The sequence below is a fragment of the Sorex araneus genome, chromosome 8 (genome assembly GCF_027595985.1).
Source record: "Sorex araneus isolate mSorAra2 chromosome 8, mSorAra2.pri, whole genome shotgun sequence".
Classification (NCBI taxonomy): Eukaryota; Metazoa; Chordata; class Mammalia; order Eulipotyphla; family Soricidae; genus Sorex; species Sorex araneus.
Genome location: NC_073309.1, coordinates 12,391,218 through 12,409,163, shown reverse-complemented (window position 1 = coordinate 12,409,163; position 17,946 = coordinate 12,391,218). Strand labels below are relative to the sequence as shown.

Below are 17,946 nucleotides of genomic sequence, written 5' to 3'. Positions count from 1 at the left end.
CTCGGCGCGGCCGCTGCGGCCATTGTCCGGCCCCGGTGCACCTTAAAAGGCCGCGCTGGGCCGTCCCCTTCGTGCATCCGCCCTGGAGCGGCCCGAGCCTGCAGCGGGGGCGCCCGGAGCCGGCGGGGCCCTCGGGAGGCGGTGACACCCGGAGCGGCGCGAGCCGCCGCGGCACCGCCCCGGACCTTGCGTGCGTGCGGGAGGCCGCGCCCACCGTCCTGCGGGTGGGACTGGGCGTGGCCAGAGCCGGGGTCGGGGCGCCGCAGCCCGTCCGGCCCGGGGGGCGCGGCCGAGGGGGCGGGGCACCCCCTCTCTCCCGGCAGCCCGGGGGCCCGGCCCGCAGCGCGCAGGAATGGCCCCGAGGCCGCCGGCGGTCGCGCCCCAGGTGAGCCGCGTCCTCCCCCCCACACCCCCCGCCCCGGGCGAGGCGGGAGCACTCGTGGGGAGCAGTGGTTGTTCCCCGCCCCCCGCCGGTCCTCCGGGCCTGGCCAGATCCCGGCTAGCGGAGTTCCCCGGTGGGGGCACGCGGGGGAGAAGTGGGGGCCCGGGCGAGGTGGCCCCGGGGGGGAGGAGTGAGAGGCGGGAAGTGTCCGAGCGGGGCGTGCGATTCCTGGAATTCCGTCCCTGGGGAGAGGAAGGAAGCGGGAGGGCGGGGGCCGAGCCCCAGGCTGCGGAGGAGGAAGTGAGAGGGGACCCGGGCCGGGCGAGCGCGGGGCGCCGCCAGGAAACCCCCTTCCAGATTGCTTCCCCGGCAGATGCTCGCGCTCAGCTTTGTCTGCTCCGGGAGGACGTGTCCCGCGGCTCGCGGGGCGCTCGTCCTAGTGGCACCCCCCCCCCCCCGGAGTTAGGGAACTTTGCTGCGCGGTGGCCACAGACAGACCAGTGGACAAAATATTTGCAGGCCTGTTGGAAGAACAAAATGCGCTCCTGGAGCTTCCAGCCCCGAAGGAGGGTTTGGGAAAGATCCACTGAGTGAGGAGCGGCCCCGGGAGAGGGCGCGAAAGGGAGAGAGAGATGAGGGGCCGAGAGCGGGACACGAGGGAGGCTGGCTCTCTCTGAGATGCTCCCATCTGCAGGAGGGGGAGGGAGGGATGTTCGGAATCTTCGGGGCCAAGAGACCCGCGTAGAGCACACGCCTGGCCCGTGTGGGGGTCCTGGGTTTGGTTCCCCAGCACCACACACCCCGTCTGCCCCGTGCCCCTGGGGATGACCCTCCACCCCGGAGATGGAGCCCCTCCAACAATAGCAAGAGGGGCTGGAACGATAGCACAGCGGGTAGGGCGTTTGCCTTGCACGCGGCCAACGGGGTTCGATTCCCAGCATCCCATATGGTCCCCCAAGCACCGCCAGGAGTAATTATTGAGTGTATGAGCCAGGAGTAACCCCTGTGCATCGCCAGGTGTGACCCAAAAAAAAAAAAATAGCAAGAATTTTTTTTTTTCCTGAATAGGTAAAATAGATTTCTGTAAAAAATAATAGGGCCGAAGAGATAGTGCAGCAGAAGGCACAGTGCCGGGGCTCGTCCCCTGAGCACCGCTGGGTGTGGCCCCAAAGAAACAAAACAAAACAAACACATGAAATGAGTCCTTTTTTTTTTGTAGGGGACATGTTTGGGTGGTTTTTGTTTGTTTTTAATCTTGTTGACTTTAGAACATACAGGAAAAAGAAAGACTGAAAGATGAGGCCCAGGGACTGGAGCAATAGCACAGCGGGTAGAGCGTTTGCCTTGCACGCGACCGACCCGGGCTCGATTCCCAGCATCCCATATGGTCCCTCAAGCACCGCAAGGAATATTTCCTGAGTTCGAGAGCCAGGTGTAACCCCTGTGCAACGCTGAATGTAACCCAAAAAGAAAAAAAAAAAAAGATGAGGCCCAGCTTCCCAGGCTGGGATCAGGCAAAGGGTAGGTGAGAAACAACCACCAGCTGTAGTGTTTCCTTCCCTGTGCTCCCCCCAGTCCTTAGCTGTGCTGTTCGCCCACCCAGCTGACCCAGCTGCTACTGATCTGGTGTCCTAGAGCTGCAAGGAGGGAGGAAAAGGCCATGATGGAGCCAGTTACATTCAGAGGGCAATTAACTGCACTGTACTCATTAGATGCTGTTGTCTGGTCTTCGGCTTTGCAAGTTTTCTTAGTTAGAGTTTCCTGCGTCCACTTTGAGAGGATTTCTCCTCTAGAACTGGTGTATGTGAGCTGGAGGAAATCTCTGTATTGGCCACTAGGTTCTTGTACAAATGTCTGCTCTTGGAAAAGAACATGTTGGAAGTGTCCTTTCACCCTTGTCTTAAAACTCATTTCTGGCCAGAAAGATAGTATAGCGCATAGTGCTTGCATGCGGCCAACCCGGATTCAATCCCCAGTACCCCATGTGGTCCCCAGAGCCCCACCAGGAGTGAACCCCGAGTGCAGAGCCAGGAGTAAGCCCTGAGGACCACTGGTTGTAGCCTCTCCAAAATGACAATGGAGACTCATATCTTCAGGTGATTGTGTATTAGAGGAGGGAAAAGGGGACCCCTGAGATCCACCATTATCACAGGAGCTGAGATTGAACCTTCTCAGTTTAGTGTTTGCTGTTTCTGGCTGTTTACTTTGGGCTCCACTGTTTGGTCACTGTCTTTTTTTTATGGCAGCATGAGAAAGGGGAATATTTAATTCCTGCTTTTTTGAGCCATACCCGGTGATGGCCAGGCTGTGCTCAGGGATCCGCCCTGGCAGGGCTCAGATGCAATGCCAGGAATCGAACCCGGCTCAGCTCTGTGCAAGGCAGACACAGTCCCCACTGCTCTGTCTCTCCGGTCCCAGCTTCTGGTCAGTGTTGAAAAGGGAGAAGAGGTCTAGTTCCATCTGGAAGAAGGCGAGCAGTGCATGAGGCGTCGTGGATCCTTCGATCATGGTCCACGGTGTGACCAGAGTTGATCCTGACTTGGCACGCCCAGAAGTGATGGCGCGAACCCAGGGCTCGTGCGTGAAGCTTGTGCTCCAGCCCTTGGGAGCATCCCCCGGCCCTGGCAGGCCTTCAGTCTGGTGAGCCCCCAGACTCCCCGGCTGCCCTTCCTGTGCCAGGCACGTTCTACCTCTGGCGATCAGCAGGTGCCTAACACAGGGTCATGACCTTCCGAGCACACAGTGAGCAGGTGCCGTGACAGGTGTCCTGGGTTGAACGAGCCCCGGGAGGGCGGCTCAGGGGATGTGGGAGCACTCAACTGCGGTGGCCTGGCCAGACCCTGGGGCAGAATGGCGGGGAGCCCCCCGGGCATCTGCGCTGCAGAAGAGAAGGTGCCTGCGGCTCCAGGGGGCTGCACGCTTCCTGGCCCGGGCAGAAGCCAGAGCGGGACTGAGGCAGTCGGTGGGGGCGAGGTGGTGAAGGGCGCCAAAGCACACATGAAGGGATCTCCTTTTTATTTACTTTGTGGGGACACACCCAGCGGTGCTCAGGGCTTCCTCCTGACTCTGCACTCAGGGTTCACTCCTGGTGGTCTCGGGGAACCATATGGGGTGCTGGGGATGGAACCCGGGTCAGTCACTTGCAAGGTGAGTGCCCTCCCCACTGTACTATCACTCGGACCCAAGGAATCTTATGTTTTTAAACGTGAAAGAATTGGTGAAATGTTTACAGGCCACCTACCCTTAAGCCGGCCCGGCCTGATGTAGCCAATAGACTTGCTCTAAAGAAAATGCACCGCAGTCACAGCACTTGCCTTGTTAGTGGCCTGACCTGGGTTTGATCCCCGATACCTCATACAGTCCCTCACGCACCACCAGGAGTGACCCCGGAGCACAGAGTGTTGGGGCTTAGGGGACCGTATGGGATGGGATACTGTATGGGATGCCAGGAATCGGCTCCGGGTTGACTGTGTGCAAGGCCAGTGCCCTGCTGCTGAACCAGCTCCCCAGCTCCCTCTTCCCCAGTGATGCTTTGAGCCCCTCCCCATAGTTCTGGAAGGCTCCGGAGGGCTTGAGGTGGTATTCTGAGGACACCTGTGTTGGGAATCAGAGGCACGTGCGGGACCATTTGGGAAACACCCCAGTCCCACGTGCTGGTACTTCCTCTTCCCTTTCTTCTGTCCACGTTGTTACTGGGGTCACCAGGGACCTTATACACACACACACACACACACACGTGTGCAATGCACTCACGCAGAGATGCGAGTTTGTAGCGAGGGGAGGGGGTCACCCCTCAGCTTACAGTGCTAGCTCTGCCTTCCCACAGTGCTCGTAGGGGTGTCACCCGCCTTCACGTGCATTCTGACTGTGTTATCCTCACCGGAAGGCACTGTGGCGTTCTCAGGGCCTGTTGTCTCCGAACCCCAGCGCCATCGGGCCACACTTGGCACCTGGGCAGCAGCGGGCACTGAGGTCAGGGCCTTCTCCCTGCAGGAGTCCGTGACATTCAACGATGTGGCCGTGGACTTTACCCAGGAGGAGTGGGACCACGTGGCCCCCGAGCAGAGGCGCCTGTACAGGGAGGTCATGCTGGAGAACTACAGCCACCTGGTCGCGCTTGGTAAGCTCCTCCCTCAGCTGCTGGGGCCTCTGGAGGGGGTCGGGGTTGACTCATTGTCTGTGGGACCCTCTAGGAAGAAGGCCTTTGGCCGGCGGGCCGCTTGATTGCCTGACTCCTTAGGTTGCCCCCTTCTTCCCGTCAGCGTTCCCGAGGGCCTAGATGGCGTAGTGACTGCCGGGAGGGTTCTTTCTCCTCTTAGCAACCGCATCTTGTGTACTTGCCCCTGAGCAGGATACCAGGTTTCCAAGCCTGCGGTCATCTACAGGTTGGAGCAAGGAGAAGCGCCGTGGACGCCAGAGGAGGAAATCCAAAGATCTTTCTGTCCAGGTAAATATCTGAGTGAGCATCAGTCACGGCGGGTTAGTGCAGGCAGCGGCCCGCCCGGAAGGGGGCGCCCGAGAGCGGCTGCCCGCCCGGCTCTGCCAGATGCCTGGGGTCTCCCTGTGGTAGTGGGATGTGCTCCACCTGCTGAGGCCAGCGGGGAAGTTTCCTTTCCGAGACAGCCCCTGTCCCTCACTCAGGTACCGTCTCTCCCTCTAGGGAACCCTCCCTCCCGCTTTGCTCTCTCTCCGTCTGCCTTCCTTGGAGCGGGCGCCCTTTGACTTTTGACTTGTCTGCCTGTATCTCCTCTGCCTGGGCCGCCGCCTCTCACCCAGCCTGGAGCCAGTGCCCACCCGAGTCTCCCTCCGCTCATCACTCGGGCTTCCGGCTCCTTCCCACCACAGCAGGCCCCCCGCCCCCACCGCCCCCTCCTGCGTCCATCCTGGGCACTGGCCCCTGTGATTCACGACCTCCTGACCCGTGCCCTTCCCTGGCTTCCAGTGTCGCTCGCTGAGAGCTGCTGGACTTTAGGACTTTGGCTGCTGCCCCCCAGGGAATCTGCCTGTCCTTCCCCATAACCCTCGGCCCCTCGATGGGGCAGGTCTTTATCCTTCTCTGGAGACTCAGAAACTGTCCTTCCTTCCACTCTGGTCACTCTTTTGCATCCCACAGTATCTCTCCATGCCTAAACGCTCCATGAAGCATCTTTCCTCTCCCTTGCCCGTTGCCGTTTCTTCCCTGGACTTTACCCAGGAGGAGTGGGACCACGTGGCCCCCGAGCAGAGGCGCCTGTACAGGGAGGTCATGCTGTAATTTCCTAACAATTGTTAGAAATTGTTAGGAAATTTCTAACAATTTCTGTTAGAAATTGTTTTGCATTTCTCACCCCACAGCACGGACAGCTGTGGGGTCCCATCCTGTCCCGCAGGGAGGACCCTTCGTGGGGCTAAGGATGGGACGCAGCCGAATGAACAGACGCAGAGCCAGAAGGAGGAGGAGAGAAAGAGAGAGAGAGAGTTTATTCTACTGCAGTTACAATACTTATACCTCTTGGTGGGAGGGGGCGGTATGCATGCTTGGACCCCCATAGGAACAATAGTAAAATGCAGATCAGGCATGGGCGTTGGCTAGTGAGAGATGAATGGCGAACTGATAAGATCAGTAAGGTCAGCAGTGGTGACCTTGTTACAGGAATCCCAAGTAAGCCTCCCCTTGACTAGAGGATAAGAGCCAGCCTTGTAAAATGGCTCCCTACAGACAGCAGCATCGGTTTGGGCTTTCCATCCGGGGTATTTTCCTTTTTTGAGCATGTGTTAGATTTATCTGCTTTTAACTGCTCCCCCTCTCCCCCCGTGGAACCCTGAGCTGAGCCCCAGATTAGACCAGTCCTAGTCCCAGTCAGAGCTGCTCACACTTACCTTTTTTTATTTTTTCAGAGGTGCTCAGGGCTTGTTTCTGTTAATCATTGCTCTGCACTCAGGGATCACCCCTAGTGTGACTTGGGAGATCATATGGGGTGCTGAGGATGGAGCCCAGGCTGCCCTCCCCACTGTACTATCACTCCCGTTCTTTTCCTTTTATAAACCATCTTGGTTCTTTGTTCTGTTTTATTTTGGGGAGGATGGGCTGGAGCGATTGCACAGTGGGTAGAGCGTTCGCCTTGCATGCGGCTGACCCAGGTTCGATTCTTCCACCCCTCTCGGAAGAGCCCGGCAAGCTACTGAGAGTATCTAGCCCACACAGCAGAGCCTGGCAAGCTACCCGTGGTGTATTCAGTATGCCAAAAACAGTAACAAGTCTCACGATGGAGACGTTACTGGTGCCTGCTCTAGCAAATTGATGAGCAACAGGATGACAGTGATGATGATTTTGGGGAGGAGTTTAGGGATCAAGCCCAGTGGTACTCAGGGACTCTGTGTGTCCTGGGGATGCTCTGGGGACCATATTCAGTGCTGGGGATCGAACCAGGGTCGGCCGCGTGCAAGGCAAGCATCTTGACCCCTGTCCTGTCTCTTCGGGGCAGCGTTTTTGATCGTAGCTGTCCAGTCAGTGGCTCTCCTGCTGCGCAGAGAGCGTCGTCCTGCCTCGCCACTATCTCACTGACAGCCAGTTCATGGCCCAGAAAGGAGCTCCAGCTGCAGTGGCCACTCCTCTGTTCCCTGCTTGGCCCAGCCCTGACAGTCAGGAATCTGCTTTCATCTTGCTCGGGAACCTCATCTCTAAGTGAAATCATATCATTGCCTTTCGTAGCCAAATATGCCGAGTGACTTCTTTCACTCGGCATATTTTCAAGGTTCATTCATGTTGTAGCATATATCGCTACTTAATTCTCTTTTATTGTTCATTAATACTGCATTTCATGGATATATTATATTGGTTGTTCATCACTAGATGGCTCATAATGGAATTTTTTTTTTTTGCGGGGGAGGTGCACACCAGGAGTGCTCAGAGCTCATTCCTCACTCTGCACTCAGGGCTCACTCCTAGCAATGTTTGGGCGACTATATAGGGTCCCAGGATTGAACCCAGGTCAGCCTCGTGCAGGGCCGTGCTTCCCCTGTCGTGCCGTCTCCAGCCCTCCAGAAGGGATTTTAGCGCTTTAGCTCATAAACCACCACAAACCTTCCTGTTTTTCCCTTTTCCCAAGATGGAAAACAAATTCCCCTGATTTAAAGGTCCTTATTTTATTATTTAATCTAGTAATAGATTAAATAGATTAGAATTATTTGATGTTAGATATTCTAATGTCATTCCAGTAGCACTGCACTGTTGCACTGTCATCCCGTTGTTCATAGATTTGCTTGAGTGGGCACCAGTAACGTCTCCATTATGAGACTTGTTACTGTTTTTGGCATATCGAATACGCCATGGGGAACTTGCCAGGCTCTGCCATGCGGGCGGGATTCTCTTGGTAGCTTGCCAGGCTCTCCAAGAGGGGCAGAAGAATTGAACCCAGGTCAGCTGCGTGCAAGGCAAACGCCCTACCCGGTGTGCTATCACTCCAGTCCGTCATTCCAGTATTATTTTTATTTTGTTTGTTCCTGAGGTTGAATTTTCAATGTTTTCTGTGAGTCCCTTACCCTTTTCCTCATCAGATAATGCTTGTCCAGAGCCATCTGTTCTGTAGATTCAAGGTCTAAGAAGCCCAATTTAAACTGTTGTATGTATTTCTTCCTTCCCTGACCACACATGAATATCATCTCTACTATCCAAACTCTGATAAAACATAATCTGGTGGGGGTGTGCTGTTTGCTGTGTGGCAGATGCTTGAGTTATGTCTGTCTGTGGGCTTGCAGGCCCCTGGAAACAAGCCTGTGAGGGTTCGGGAGCCGCGTGCTGAGCCTGTGCTGATGAGCACGTACGGACCATCAGAAGCTGATCGGGTGTGCTGGGAGCAGAACTTATTAATTCATTCACATTGCTGAACTCTTCCTCACTGTCCCTCTGAGTTTTCTAAAAGATGGAAGGTATTCTCTGTTTCGAAGTAAGTCTTGGTCCAGGGTAAGGAATTTGGAGGTTTAAGCCCCTTCTTGCTGTTTTTCCTCTAACGCTTTACTATGAAAAAAATCTCACACACTTGAAACAAATGACAGTGGGCATCGCCTCCCTACCATCCGATTCTCTCATTATTGACACTGATTTATTTGGTGTTGGGGCCAGTCCTGGCGGTGCTCAGGGCTTACTCCTGGCAACACTCAGGGGACCACATGTGATGCTGGGGATCAGAGCTGGTAGACTATGTGCACCAAGCACAAGGCAAGCTCACTACCCACTATACTATCTCTCTTGCTCCTGTCTTTAGCTTTTTGGGGGGTGGAGGGTGGGGGACCACACCCGGCAGTGCTCAGGGTTACTCCTGGCTCTGAGTTTGGGGCTCAGGAATCGTGTGGGATGCCAGGGATTGAAAACAGGTGAGTCACGTGCACAGCAAGTGCCTTAGCCGCTGTACTATGGCTCTGGTCCCAGTAAACTGCCCTTTTGTTCTGCATATATTCTTTTTCTCTGGGTGGCCACACACAGTGGTACTTAGGGACTACTCCCAGCTCTGTGCTGGGGTGAGGGGTGCTTCTGGAGCTACTGAAAGGACTTCTTAATTGCTTCTTATTCATTATTTATATCATTTTGTAACCAACCACTTTGCTGTTTCCATTGTTTTCGAAAGCTTTTTAATGAAGTCTTAAGGGTTTTCTATGTATTATACCTCCTACAGACTGGAGCAATAGCACAGCGGGCAGGGTATTTGTCATGCATGCGGCCAACCCAGGTTCAATTCTTCTGTCCCTCTCGGAGAGCCTGGCAAGCTACCCATGGCATATTTGATATGCCAAAAACAGTAACAACAAGTCTCACAATGGAGACGTTACTGGTGCCTGCTCAAGCAAATCAGTAAACAACGGGACAACAGTGCTACAGTGCTATGTCACCTACACACAATTGTAATGGTTCTCACATTTATTCCAAGATCAATTTCTTTTATTCTTGTTATCTAATTGCTCTTGGGCTGGAGCGATAGCACAGTGGGTAGGGCATTTGTCTTGCACACAGCCAACCCGGGTTCAATTCCTCCGCCCCTCTCGGACATCCCAGCAAGCTACCAAGAGTATCTCGCCTGCATGGCAGAGCCTGGTAAGCTACCTGTGGTGTATTCAATGTGCCAAAAACAGTAACATCAAGTCTCACAATGGAGACGTTACTGGTGCCCACTCGAGCAAATAGATGAGCAATGGGATGACAGTGGTACAGTGAATTGCTCTTGCTGGCAGAAAGAGTATAGCAGGGAAGGAGCTTACCCAGTCTACCCAGATTCTTATTCCCGGTACTACATATGGCCCTCTGAGCTCTACCAGGAGTGATCCCTGAGCACAGAGCCAGGAGTAATTCCTAAGTACTGCCAGGGGTGGCCCAAAATTTAAAAAAAAAAAAAAGTAAAACAAAGGGGCGAAGAGATAATAAACTGCTTGCCTTGCAAGCAGCTGGCCAAGGTTCAATCCCCAGCATCCCTTATGATCTCCGTGTCCCACCAGGAGTAATTTCTGAGTGCAGAGCTGGGTGTGGCCCAAAAGTATTTTTTAAATTTAATTAAAGTAAAATTTTTCGTGCTAAAACCTCTAATACAAGTTTTAATACATATTATAGTGAACAGTCTTCTCTTGTTCCTGATTTTAAATAAAAAGTTTTGACTTTTCTCAACTGAGTATAATATTCATTGTGTATATAGTGTAGCACTATAGCATTGTAGCACTGTAGTCCCTTTGCTCATCGATTTGCACCAGTAATTAACATCTCCATTGTGAGACTTGTTACTGTTTTTGGCATATCAAATACACCCCAGGTAGCTTGCCAGGCCCTGCTGTGCAGGCGGGATACTCTGGGTAGCTTTGGGGGGGGGGCCTCCAAGAGGGATGGAGGAATCGAACCTGGGTTGTCCGTGTGCAAGTCAAATGCCCTACTCGCTGTGCTATCGCTCCAATTCGTATATAGTGTATAACCTTTTATTGTGTTAATATATTTTCCTTCTGTTACCATTTTATTGATTTTTATCAAAGAGGTCTTAATTTTTAAAGTATTTTTCAGCATCTAATATGGTATAATTTCGCTTTGCTTTTATTGATATATTGTATCACACTGATTTTTGTCTGTTGACCTTATGTGCCTTGAATAAACCCCACTTGTTTATGACATGTGATACTTTTGATACATTGCTGAATTTGATGTTAGTATTTTATTAGGAATTTACGCCTTCCATTCTTGAGAGAAATTTGTTTGTAACTTTCTTGTCTTGTGATGTCCTTCTCTGATCTCAATACAAGGATAATGTTGGCTTTATTAAAATGTTGGCCTTATAGAATATATGTGGGAGTATTTTGATTCTTCTTATAGCAGTTCAGGGGCCATAGAGATAGTACAGCTATAGGGCGCTTGCCTTGCACACAGCCAACTGGGGTTCGATTCCTGGTATCCCATATGGTTTCCTGAGCACTGCCAGGAGTGATTCCTGAGTTCAGAGCCAGGAGTAATACCTGAGCACTTCGTGGTGTACCCCAAAAAACAGGAAAAAAAAGAAACCAGTTCATACCAAAAATTGTATTTGCTTATATACCATCCTGATGGTTTTGATAAAGGTTTACCTGCCCAATCCAAACCTCTGTTGATATAGAATATTTTTATCACCCTCCAGAAAATTCCTTAACATGTTTTTAAAGGTTGCAACTCTTATAACCTAGAAATATTCTGCTATTCTGGTTAGACAGGTGTTGGAAGATCAATTTAATAACAGGTTGAATCCCTTTTGGTCATTAGGGGTGATTAGTGTGACCCAGCACTCAAATAGACTTAAAACCCACTCCCAGTTATAAGGGCAAGGATTTGCCTCCTGAAATACTGCTTTTCCTCAGCTTATGAAGGATCATCCTGCATCTTCAAGCTCATTGAAGAATTGCTTTAGGGGCTAGAGTGATAGCACAGCAGGTAAGGCATTTGCCTTGCATGCGGCCAATTCGGGTTCGATTCCCAGCATTCCATATGGTCCCCCAAGCACTGCCAGGAGTAATTCCCGAGTGCATGAGCCAGGAGTAACCCCTGTGCATCGCCAGGTGTGACCCAAAAAGAAGAAAAAAAAAAAAAGAATTGCTTTAGTTAAATTATTGGTTGCAGATTTGCTCTCCAGGATTTAGAGCCCTGGATCCCCAGACATGTCTTTTGAGAAATTCTAAATGAATTCTGTTCAGAAATGTGGTGCTTGTGAGTCACAGGAAACCTGGGGAGCAGGTAGGATTCTGTATGGTGGGCTCCAGCCCCGCTCCATTCGTCTTTCCATCTCCCACCTCATTCTTGGCCCCAGTTCTCCTCCGGGCTTCCTCCCCCTGCACTTGACCAAGGCCTTGTGGACCTTCAGTCCACACTACCCTCACGCTTCACTTGCTTTGCTTCATTTTGATCTTTTCTTCAAACTCTACCACCAATTCAAAGCAGAATCCTATATAGTCTTTGTCTTTGTCACGCCTTCCTTCACCTCTCGCAATTTGTTTGAATAAGAGTGACTAGTGGAGTTTTGTACTTTGGATTTCTTTCAGACCGGAAGGCCAGGCCCTACGCCAAGTCCTCAGATCAGCAGCAGAGCGTATTTGGTGTATCCTGTAGCGCAGGTGCGCCCGTGGCGAGAGATGCTTGGACTGTTACTAGCCAGTTCGAGAGGTGCCAGGAGAGCTGGAAATGGTACCTGGGGCCAGTCGCCACCCTCCAGAAGATAATCACCCCGGAGGGGAATCTGGAACGCAGCAAAAACGGTGAAAACTCTAGCTCGAACACCGAGCTGGTTGCACAATCGAACACGCCTTCCGAGTCTGCCGAGCGTGGGACCCTTGGCACCTCGGACCCACTCAACCCGAGTAACAGCCTTGCCAAAAAGAAACCTTACAAGTGTAATAAATGCAGAAAAGCCTTCATCCACCGCTCGTCGCTCACCAAACACGAGAAAACTCACAAGGGCGAGGACGCCTTCCCCAACGGGGCGGACCCGGGCCTTTATCCCGGGAAGAAGCACCACGCGTGCACGGACTGCGGGAAGACGTTCCTGTGGAAGACCCAGCTCACCGAGCACCAGCGGATCCACACCGGGGAGAAGCCCTTCGAGTGCGCGGTGTGCGGGAAGGCCTTCCGCCACAGCTCGTCGCTGGGCCAGCACGAGAACGCGCACACGGGCGAGAAGCCGTACCGCTGCAGCCTGTGCGGGAAGGCCTTCCAGCGCAGCTCGTCGCTGGTGCAGCACCAGCGCATCCACACGGGCGAGAAGCCGTACCGCTGCAACCTGTGCGGCAGGTCCTTCCGGCACGGCACGTCGCTCACGCAGCACGAGGTCACGCACAGCGGGGAGAAGCCCTTCCAGTGCAAGGAGTGCGGCAAGGCCTTCAGCCGCTGCTCCTCGCTCGTGCAGCACGAGCGCACGCACACCGGGGAGAAGCCGTTCGAGTGCAGCATCTGCGGGCGCGCCTTCGGCCAGAGCCCGTCGCTCTACAAGCACATGCGGATCCACAAGCGCGGCAAACCTTACCAGAGCCTGGACTTCGGCCTGGATTTGAGGCCCGGCCCGTCTCCGGCGCCAGACGGGAGCCCCCCGGCCGACGACTGCCAACCCAGCAGCGGCGGCGGCGGCCGAGGGGACGACGCCAGCCCCGCCACCCACTCGCCCGACGGCCCCGACGGCTTGCCCGGGCCGGGCCCCCCGGACGGCGACGGCGAGCCCGCGTTCGGCCAGCCCCCCGCGGCCCACCCCGGGGAGAAGCCCTACCAGTGCAACGTGTGCGGCAAAGCTTTCAAGCGGAGCACGAGCTTCATCGAGCACCACCGCATCCACACCGGGGAGAAGCCCTATGAGTGCAACGAGTGCGGGGAGGCCTTCAGCCGGCGCTCGTCGCTCACGCAGCACGAGAGGACGCACACCGGGGAGAAGCCCTACGAGTGCATCGACTGCGGCAAGGCCTTCAGCCAGAGCTCCTCCCTCATCCAGCACGAGCGGACGCACACCGGCGAGAAGCCCTACGAGTGCGGCCAGTGCGGCCGCGCCTTCCGCAAGAAAACCAACCTGCACGACCACCAGCGCATCCACACCGGGGAGAAGCCCTACGCCTGCAAGGAGTGCGGGAAGAACTTCAGCCGCAGCTCGGCGCTGACCAAGCACCAGAGAATTCATATGCGAAACAAGCTCTAGGAACCTGGGAGTGGACGAGTGTCAGAGGCTTCTTAGCCGAGAGAATGCTTAAGATGTAGTGAGTGTGAGCATGTGTGTGAGTGTGTGTGTGTGTGTGTGTGTGTGTGTGTGTGTGTGTGTATTGTTTGGGGAGGAAAGAATTACAAACATAGTGTATAACCAGCTGGAGATGGTATGCCTATATATTGAACTTTATAAATCTTTTTTTTTTTGAGGGGGGTCACACCTGGCGATGCTCAGGGGTTACTCCTGGTTCATGCACTCAGGAATCACTCCTGGCGGTGTTCGGGGGACCACATGGGATGCTGGGAATTGAACCCGGGTTGGCCGCGTGCAAGGCAAACGCCCTACCGCTCCAGCCCTGAACTTTATAAATCTTTTAAATGTGTGTGTGTGTGTGTGTGTGTGTGTGTGTGTGTGTGTGTGTGTGAAGAGATCACCAACTTTGAAAAGTTGAACTTGTGACTCTGTTTACAGCCTTTTTTGAAACAAATACAACTCCTACAGTAATGACCAAAACTCATTTTTAAAGTTGCTCGACCATTGCATTCACCTGCAACTCTTAGATCAAACTGACCTTGGAAACCAGCTCCACCTCCTCGAATTCATCTTTCAGAGTGAGAGCAGCTGGTCCCACCACTTCAGTGTACAGATGAGGAAACGGAAAGCCAAAGATGTGAAGTGGTTTGCACAGCGCGATGCAGCTTAGAATGACAAAACTGGGGGACAGTGCAGGTTCCTGTACTCTCGGCTTTGTGATGCTTTTAAATAAATTATATAAACCAAACTATGCACAAGCATTTAATGAATACTGCTGAGAACTTTGGGGAGTTTGCGAAAAAATCAGAGGTGGCAAAGCATGCAAATTTCTCACAAATTCATTTCAAACAACTGTGTTGGAAACTCATAAACCAAAATGTTCACAGAAACTATAAATGACTGAACTGGTGGGGTTTTTACTTTTACTAAGCAGTCTGATTATACTTTCAGTTGACACACATCAGTTCCCTAAAAACATTAGATCCTCTCTGTGCTTTTTTATAATACTTCCAGGAAAAAGCACTGACCCAGTCTTCTTTCTTATCAATGGGAAAATGACACAAGACTAAGAGGGAAAAATTCCTGAAATTAGTTTTACTGCAAAGAGTTTTAAATTCAGTCACTGCCAATAAATCAGTATTGAGAACCAGCACGCAAAGCCTCATTCTGTGTGCCGAGAAAACATTTCCCCATGAAAGGTTAACATCTTAAGCTTTATGTTCTTTTCCATCAGTAAAAACTATTGAACCCAAATATTCTACTCCAAATGCCCCAAATGCCCCAAATGCCTCTGATGGGCGCTACCAAAAGACTTTTCAGAATCTTTGTTGGTTCATTGACTCCTACAGTGCAGATAAGTTTGAAATCAACCATGGCTATTGGCCTTTCGCATGTCTCCAGTAAGTTCCCCAGACATCACAATATTGTGGTAAAATAGTCCGTGCGGATGAATCTTGGACAGGGGGGTGGGGGTAATGGTGATGGTGACGCTTCCTACTGACTTCTTGGCTTGCCAGGTAGCAGAATCCATCGTGCCTGTCTCATTCGGCCCAACAAAGCAACTCGCAGACTGACTTTGATTTTTTTTTTTTTTTTTTTTTGTGGAATTGTGTGTGGTGTGGGAGCTGAAACAGGAGTTCAAGCTCATTAATTACCCAACTCGAAACACTTAGTTTCCACGCTCCACGCTCAGAACACACACAGTGCAAAGGCCAGGCTTGTGTTGTCTGATCCTGGTTGGCCAATGGGTTATTCTACTCAGACCCACCCTCCTAGAATGCCCAGAAGGAACCCATTTTGCTGATGATTATTTAGGGTTCTCCAGAGTATACTATGCAAGAAAGCCATGAATCGTAACACTACCCCCCACACACACATGGAAGTGTTTATACTCTGTTTGAACTTGAACCTGACACACATCCAACCAGTTTCTGGATCTCGGCACATCTTCACCCTCAGGGAAGGAGCCCAAGATAAGTTTGAGTAATTGGTAGAGCCGAAAATGCTCCTGGCCCTCTACGCACACGCCATGCACTCAGGAACACCCAGCGCTCTGCACAGTGTAAAATGCGTCCTTGTAACGTTATCATACGAGTTCAAAAAAGAGCTTTAGTGAAGGGGAGTGAGTCTTTTTCAATCTTGAGCACGTGACGGAGATCCAGAAATGGTGCATCCGGGAAGAGGAGCCGACGGCTGAGTTCTCTGCAGAGCTGGGTAAGTGACGAATAGCTGTTTCACATCAATTGCTGCGTTTAATCCTCGCAGCACCCGCATTCTGGCTCTGCCCTTTCCAGCTCTTTCCCCCTCCTTCCTCTTGTGACAACAGGCCCTGCTTGTGCTGGCCACAGGAGCACTGGGACACAGCGACAGTTCTGGCAGCAGGCACGTGCCCTGGTTGAATTAGCCAAGGCCCTTTGCCAGCACCTTCGCACAGCAGACTTGGCAAGGAGATAACTTTGGGGTTGCCAGGCTGGAAAGGGAAGAGAGGTCTCGGTGGAGGAGAGAAGGAAGCTGCATGATAGTTGTCTTATTTCCTTTTTTTTTTTTTTTGGTTTTGTTTGAGGCCACACCTGGCAGTGCTTAGTACTTATTCCTGGCTCTGCATTAAGGGATCGCTTCTGGTGGAGCTTGGACCATCTGGGGTGCTGGGGATCGAACTTGGGTCAGCTGCAGGCAAGGCAAGCTCCCTGCCGCTGTGCTGTCTCTCCTGCCCCATGTTCTTGTTTCTAAGTCCCGAGGGACCTTGGCTTTGGGCCTCAGTGGGCTCCCCGCTGTCTAATGACTCGCTGTGTTGCGTCAAGCTAGATTAGGTTTCAGTTGCTTATACTGAAGAAAAGACAGACCTGAGAGGTGACACAGCAGCTTCGCCTGCAGGAGTCCCAGGTTCAACCCGGCATTGTCTCCCTGGCACCATCAACCCTTGAACACGGCTGGGTGTCGCCCAGAATTGAAAAAGGAGACTAAACCGAGAAAAAAAAAACGAATCCAAACTCAGTTGGCCACGTGTCAAGTCAGTGCCCTACCCCCTGAACTATCTCTCTGGCCCAGGGGTCAGGAAATGTTTACCCTATATTCAATTCTCCAAATTCACACCAAGCCCTCACACCCCAAGTATGTCATTTCCTTTCATATTTTAAAGAAATTCTTGTATCTTTAAAAAATCTTCATCATGACAGGGTAGATAGTACAGCAGGTAAGGCGCTTGCCTGGTACATGGCTGACCCTGGTTTGATCTTTGGCGCCCCTTAATGGTCCCCCAAATATCACCAGGAGTGAGCCCTGAGCACCAACTGCTGCATGTGGCAAAAACACATTTGCCAAAAACAGTAACAAGTCTCACAATGGAGACGTTACTGGTGCCCGCTCAAGCAAATTGATGAGCAATGGGATGACAGTGACATATTGCTACATTGAACAAGACCCTACTCTTGTGATAATGTTTAAATGGTTGATGGTATTAGTTCTTATAGTTCCATTGAAAACTTGCATCTTTTGAAGTGCTCTCCTTTTTCTTTCTAGAGAGTCTTAAAAGAGCCAGAATGGGGGCTGGAGACATAGTACAGTAGGTAAGCAGCTTACCTGGTGTGTGACCAACCCAGGTGTAATCCCCAGAACTGCATATGGTCCCCTGAGTACCACTGGGTGTGGCTCCCTCCCCCCCAAAAAAAATCCAAAATGAGATTAAATATTTAAGAGGAGGTTATTCACGCAGCTTGACTGCCCAATGGCAAAACTAATCCAAGAATAAACTGGCTGTGGGGATGGAGAGGATGCAGTAGATAAGATGCTTGCTTGCTTTGCAGGCAGACAACCCAGTTTCATCCCCAGCTCCCTATGTGGCGATCCCTAAGCTCAGAGCCAGGAGTAGCCCCTGAGCATCGCCTGGTGTGTGCCAGCACCCACAGCCCTCCCCCCCCAAAAAAAGATAGATGCAATAACAATGCAGGTGTCTCAAAATTGCAAAACAAAGCCAGAGAAAACTGTTTTGCACTTGGGTGTGTGTGATGAAGGCCCCAAGGTGGAAGTTACTGTTCCACCCAAGTCTCTGGCTCACCTCTGGGCCAGGTGGGCAGCAGGAAAACACTTCTCTGGCTAGTAGGTGTGTTGGTGGCAGCAAAGCTCAGCTCTTAGGACTGCCGTGGGCTTTGCACACCACTCAAGTGAACGCTTGCTCCTCTCCTAGGATGCAGTCTGCTCTACACCAATTAAGTTGGTCTCCCTTATTTACAAAATGTTATTAATGATGGTGCTGGGAGAGCGTACAGTGGGTAAGTCCTTGGTGTTCAGCACTTACTCCTGATGAGGCTTGAGGGACCATATGGGGTGCTGCGGATCTTTATTATCAATTTTTTCCCCTTTGGCAGTAGCCCCGCTGCT

The 17,946-nt window shown here is 52.3% G+C and overlaps 1 protein-coding gene across 1 annotated transcript; it reads left to right on the top strand.

Annotated features, from left to right (window-relative positions):
• Window positions 1-57: 57 nt before the first annotated feature.
• Window positions 58-14,601, top strand: ZFP90 (ZFP90 zinc finger protein). The gene is made up of 4 exons (XM_004600572.2): window positions 58-385; window positions 4,376-4,502; window positions 4,734-4,829; window positions 11,897-14,601. The coding sequence occupies exons 1-4, from the start codon at window positions 353-355 to the stop codon at window positions 13,528-13,530; spliced, it is 1,890 nt and encodes a 629-aa protein (XP_004600629.2). The 5' UTR covers window positions 58-352; the 3' UTR covers window positions 13,531-14,601.
• Window positions 14,602-17,946: the final 3,345 nt, after the last annotated feature.

Coding starts and splice junctions, on each gene's coding strand:
- ZFP90 (XM_004600572.2), top strand. CDS start 353: ATGGCCCCGAGGCCGCCGGCGGTCGCGCCCCAG. Junction 386..4,375: donor CGCCGGCGGTCGCGCCCCAG/GTGAGCCGCGTC, acceptor TTCTCCCTGCAG/GAGTCCGTGACATTCAACGA. Junction 4,830..11,896: donor CCAAAGATCTTTCTGTCCAG/GTAAATATCTGA, acceptor GATTTCTTTCAG/ACCGGAAGGCCAGGCCCTAC.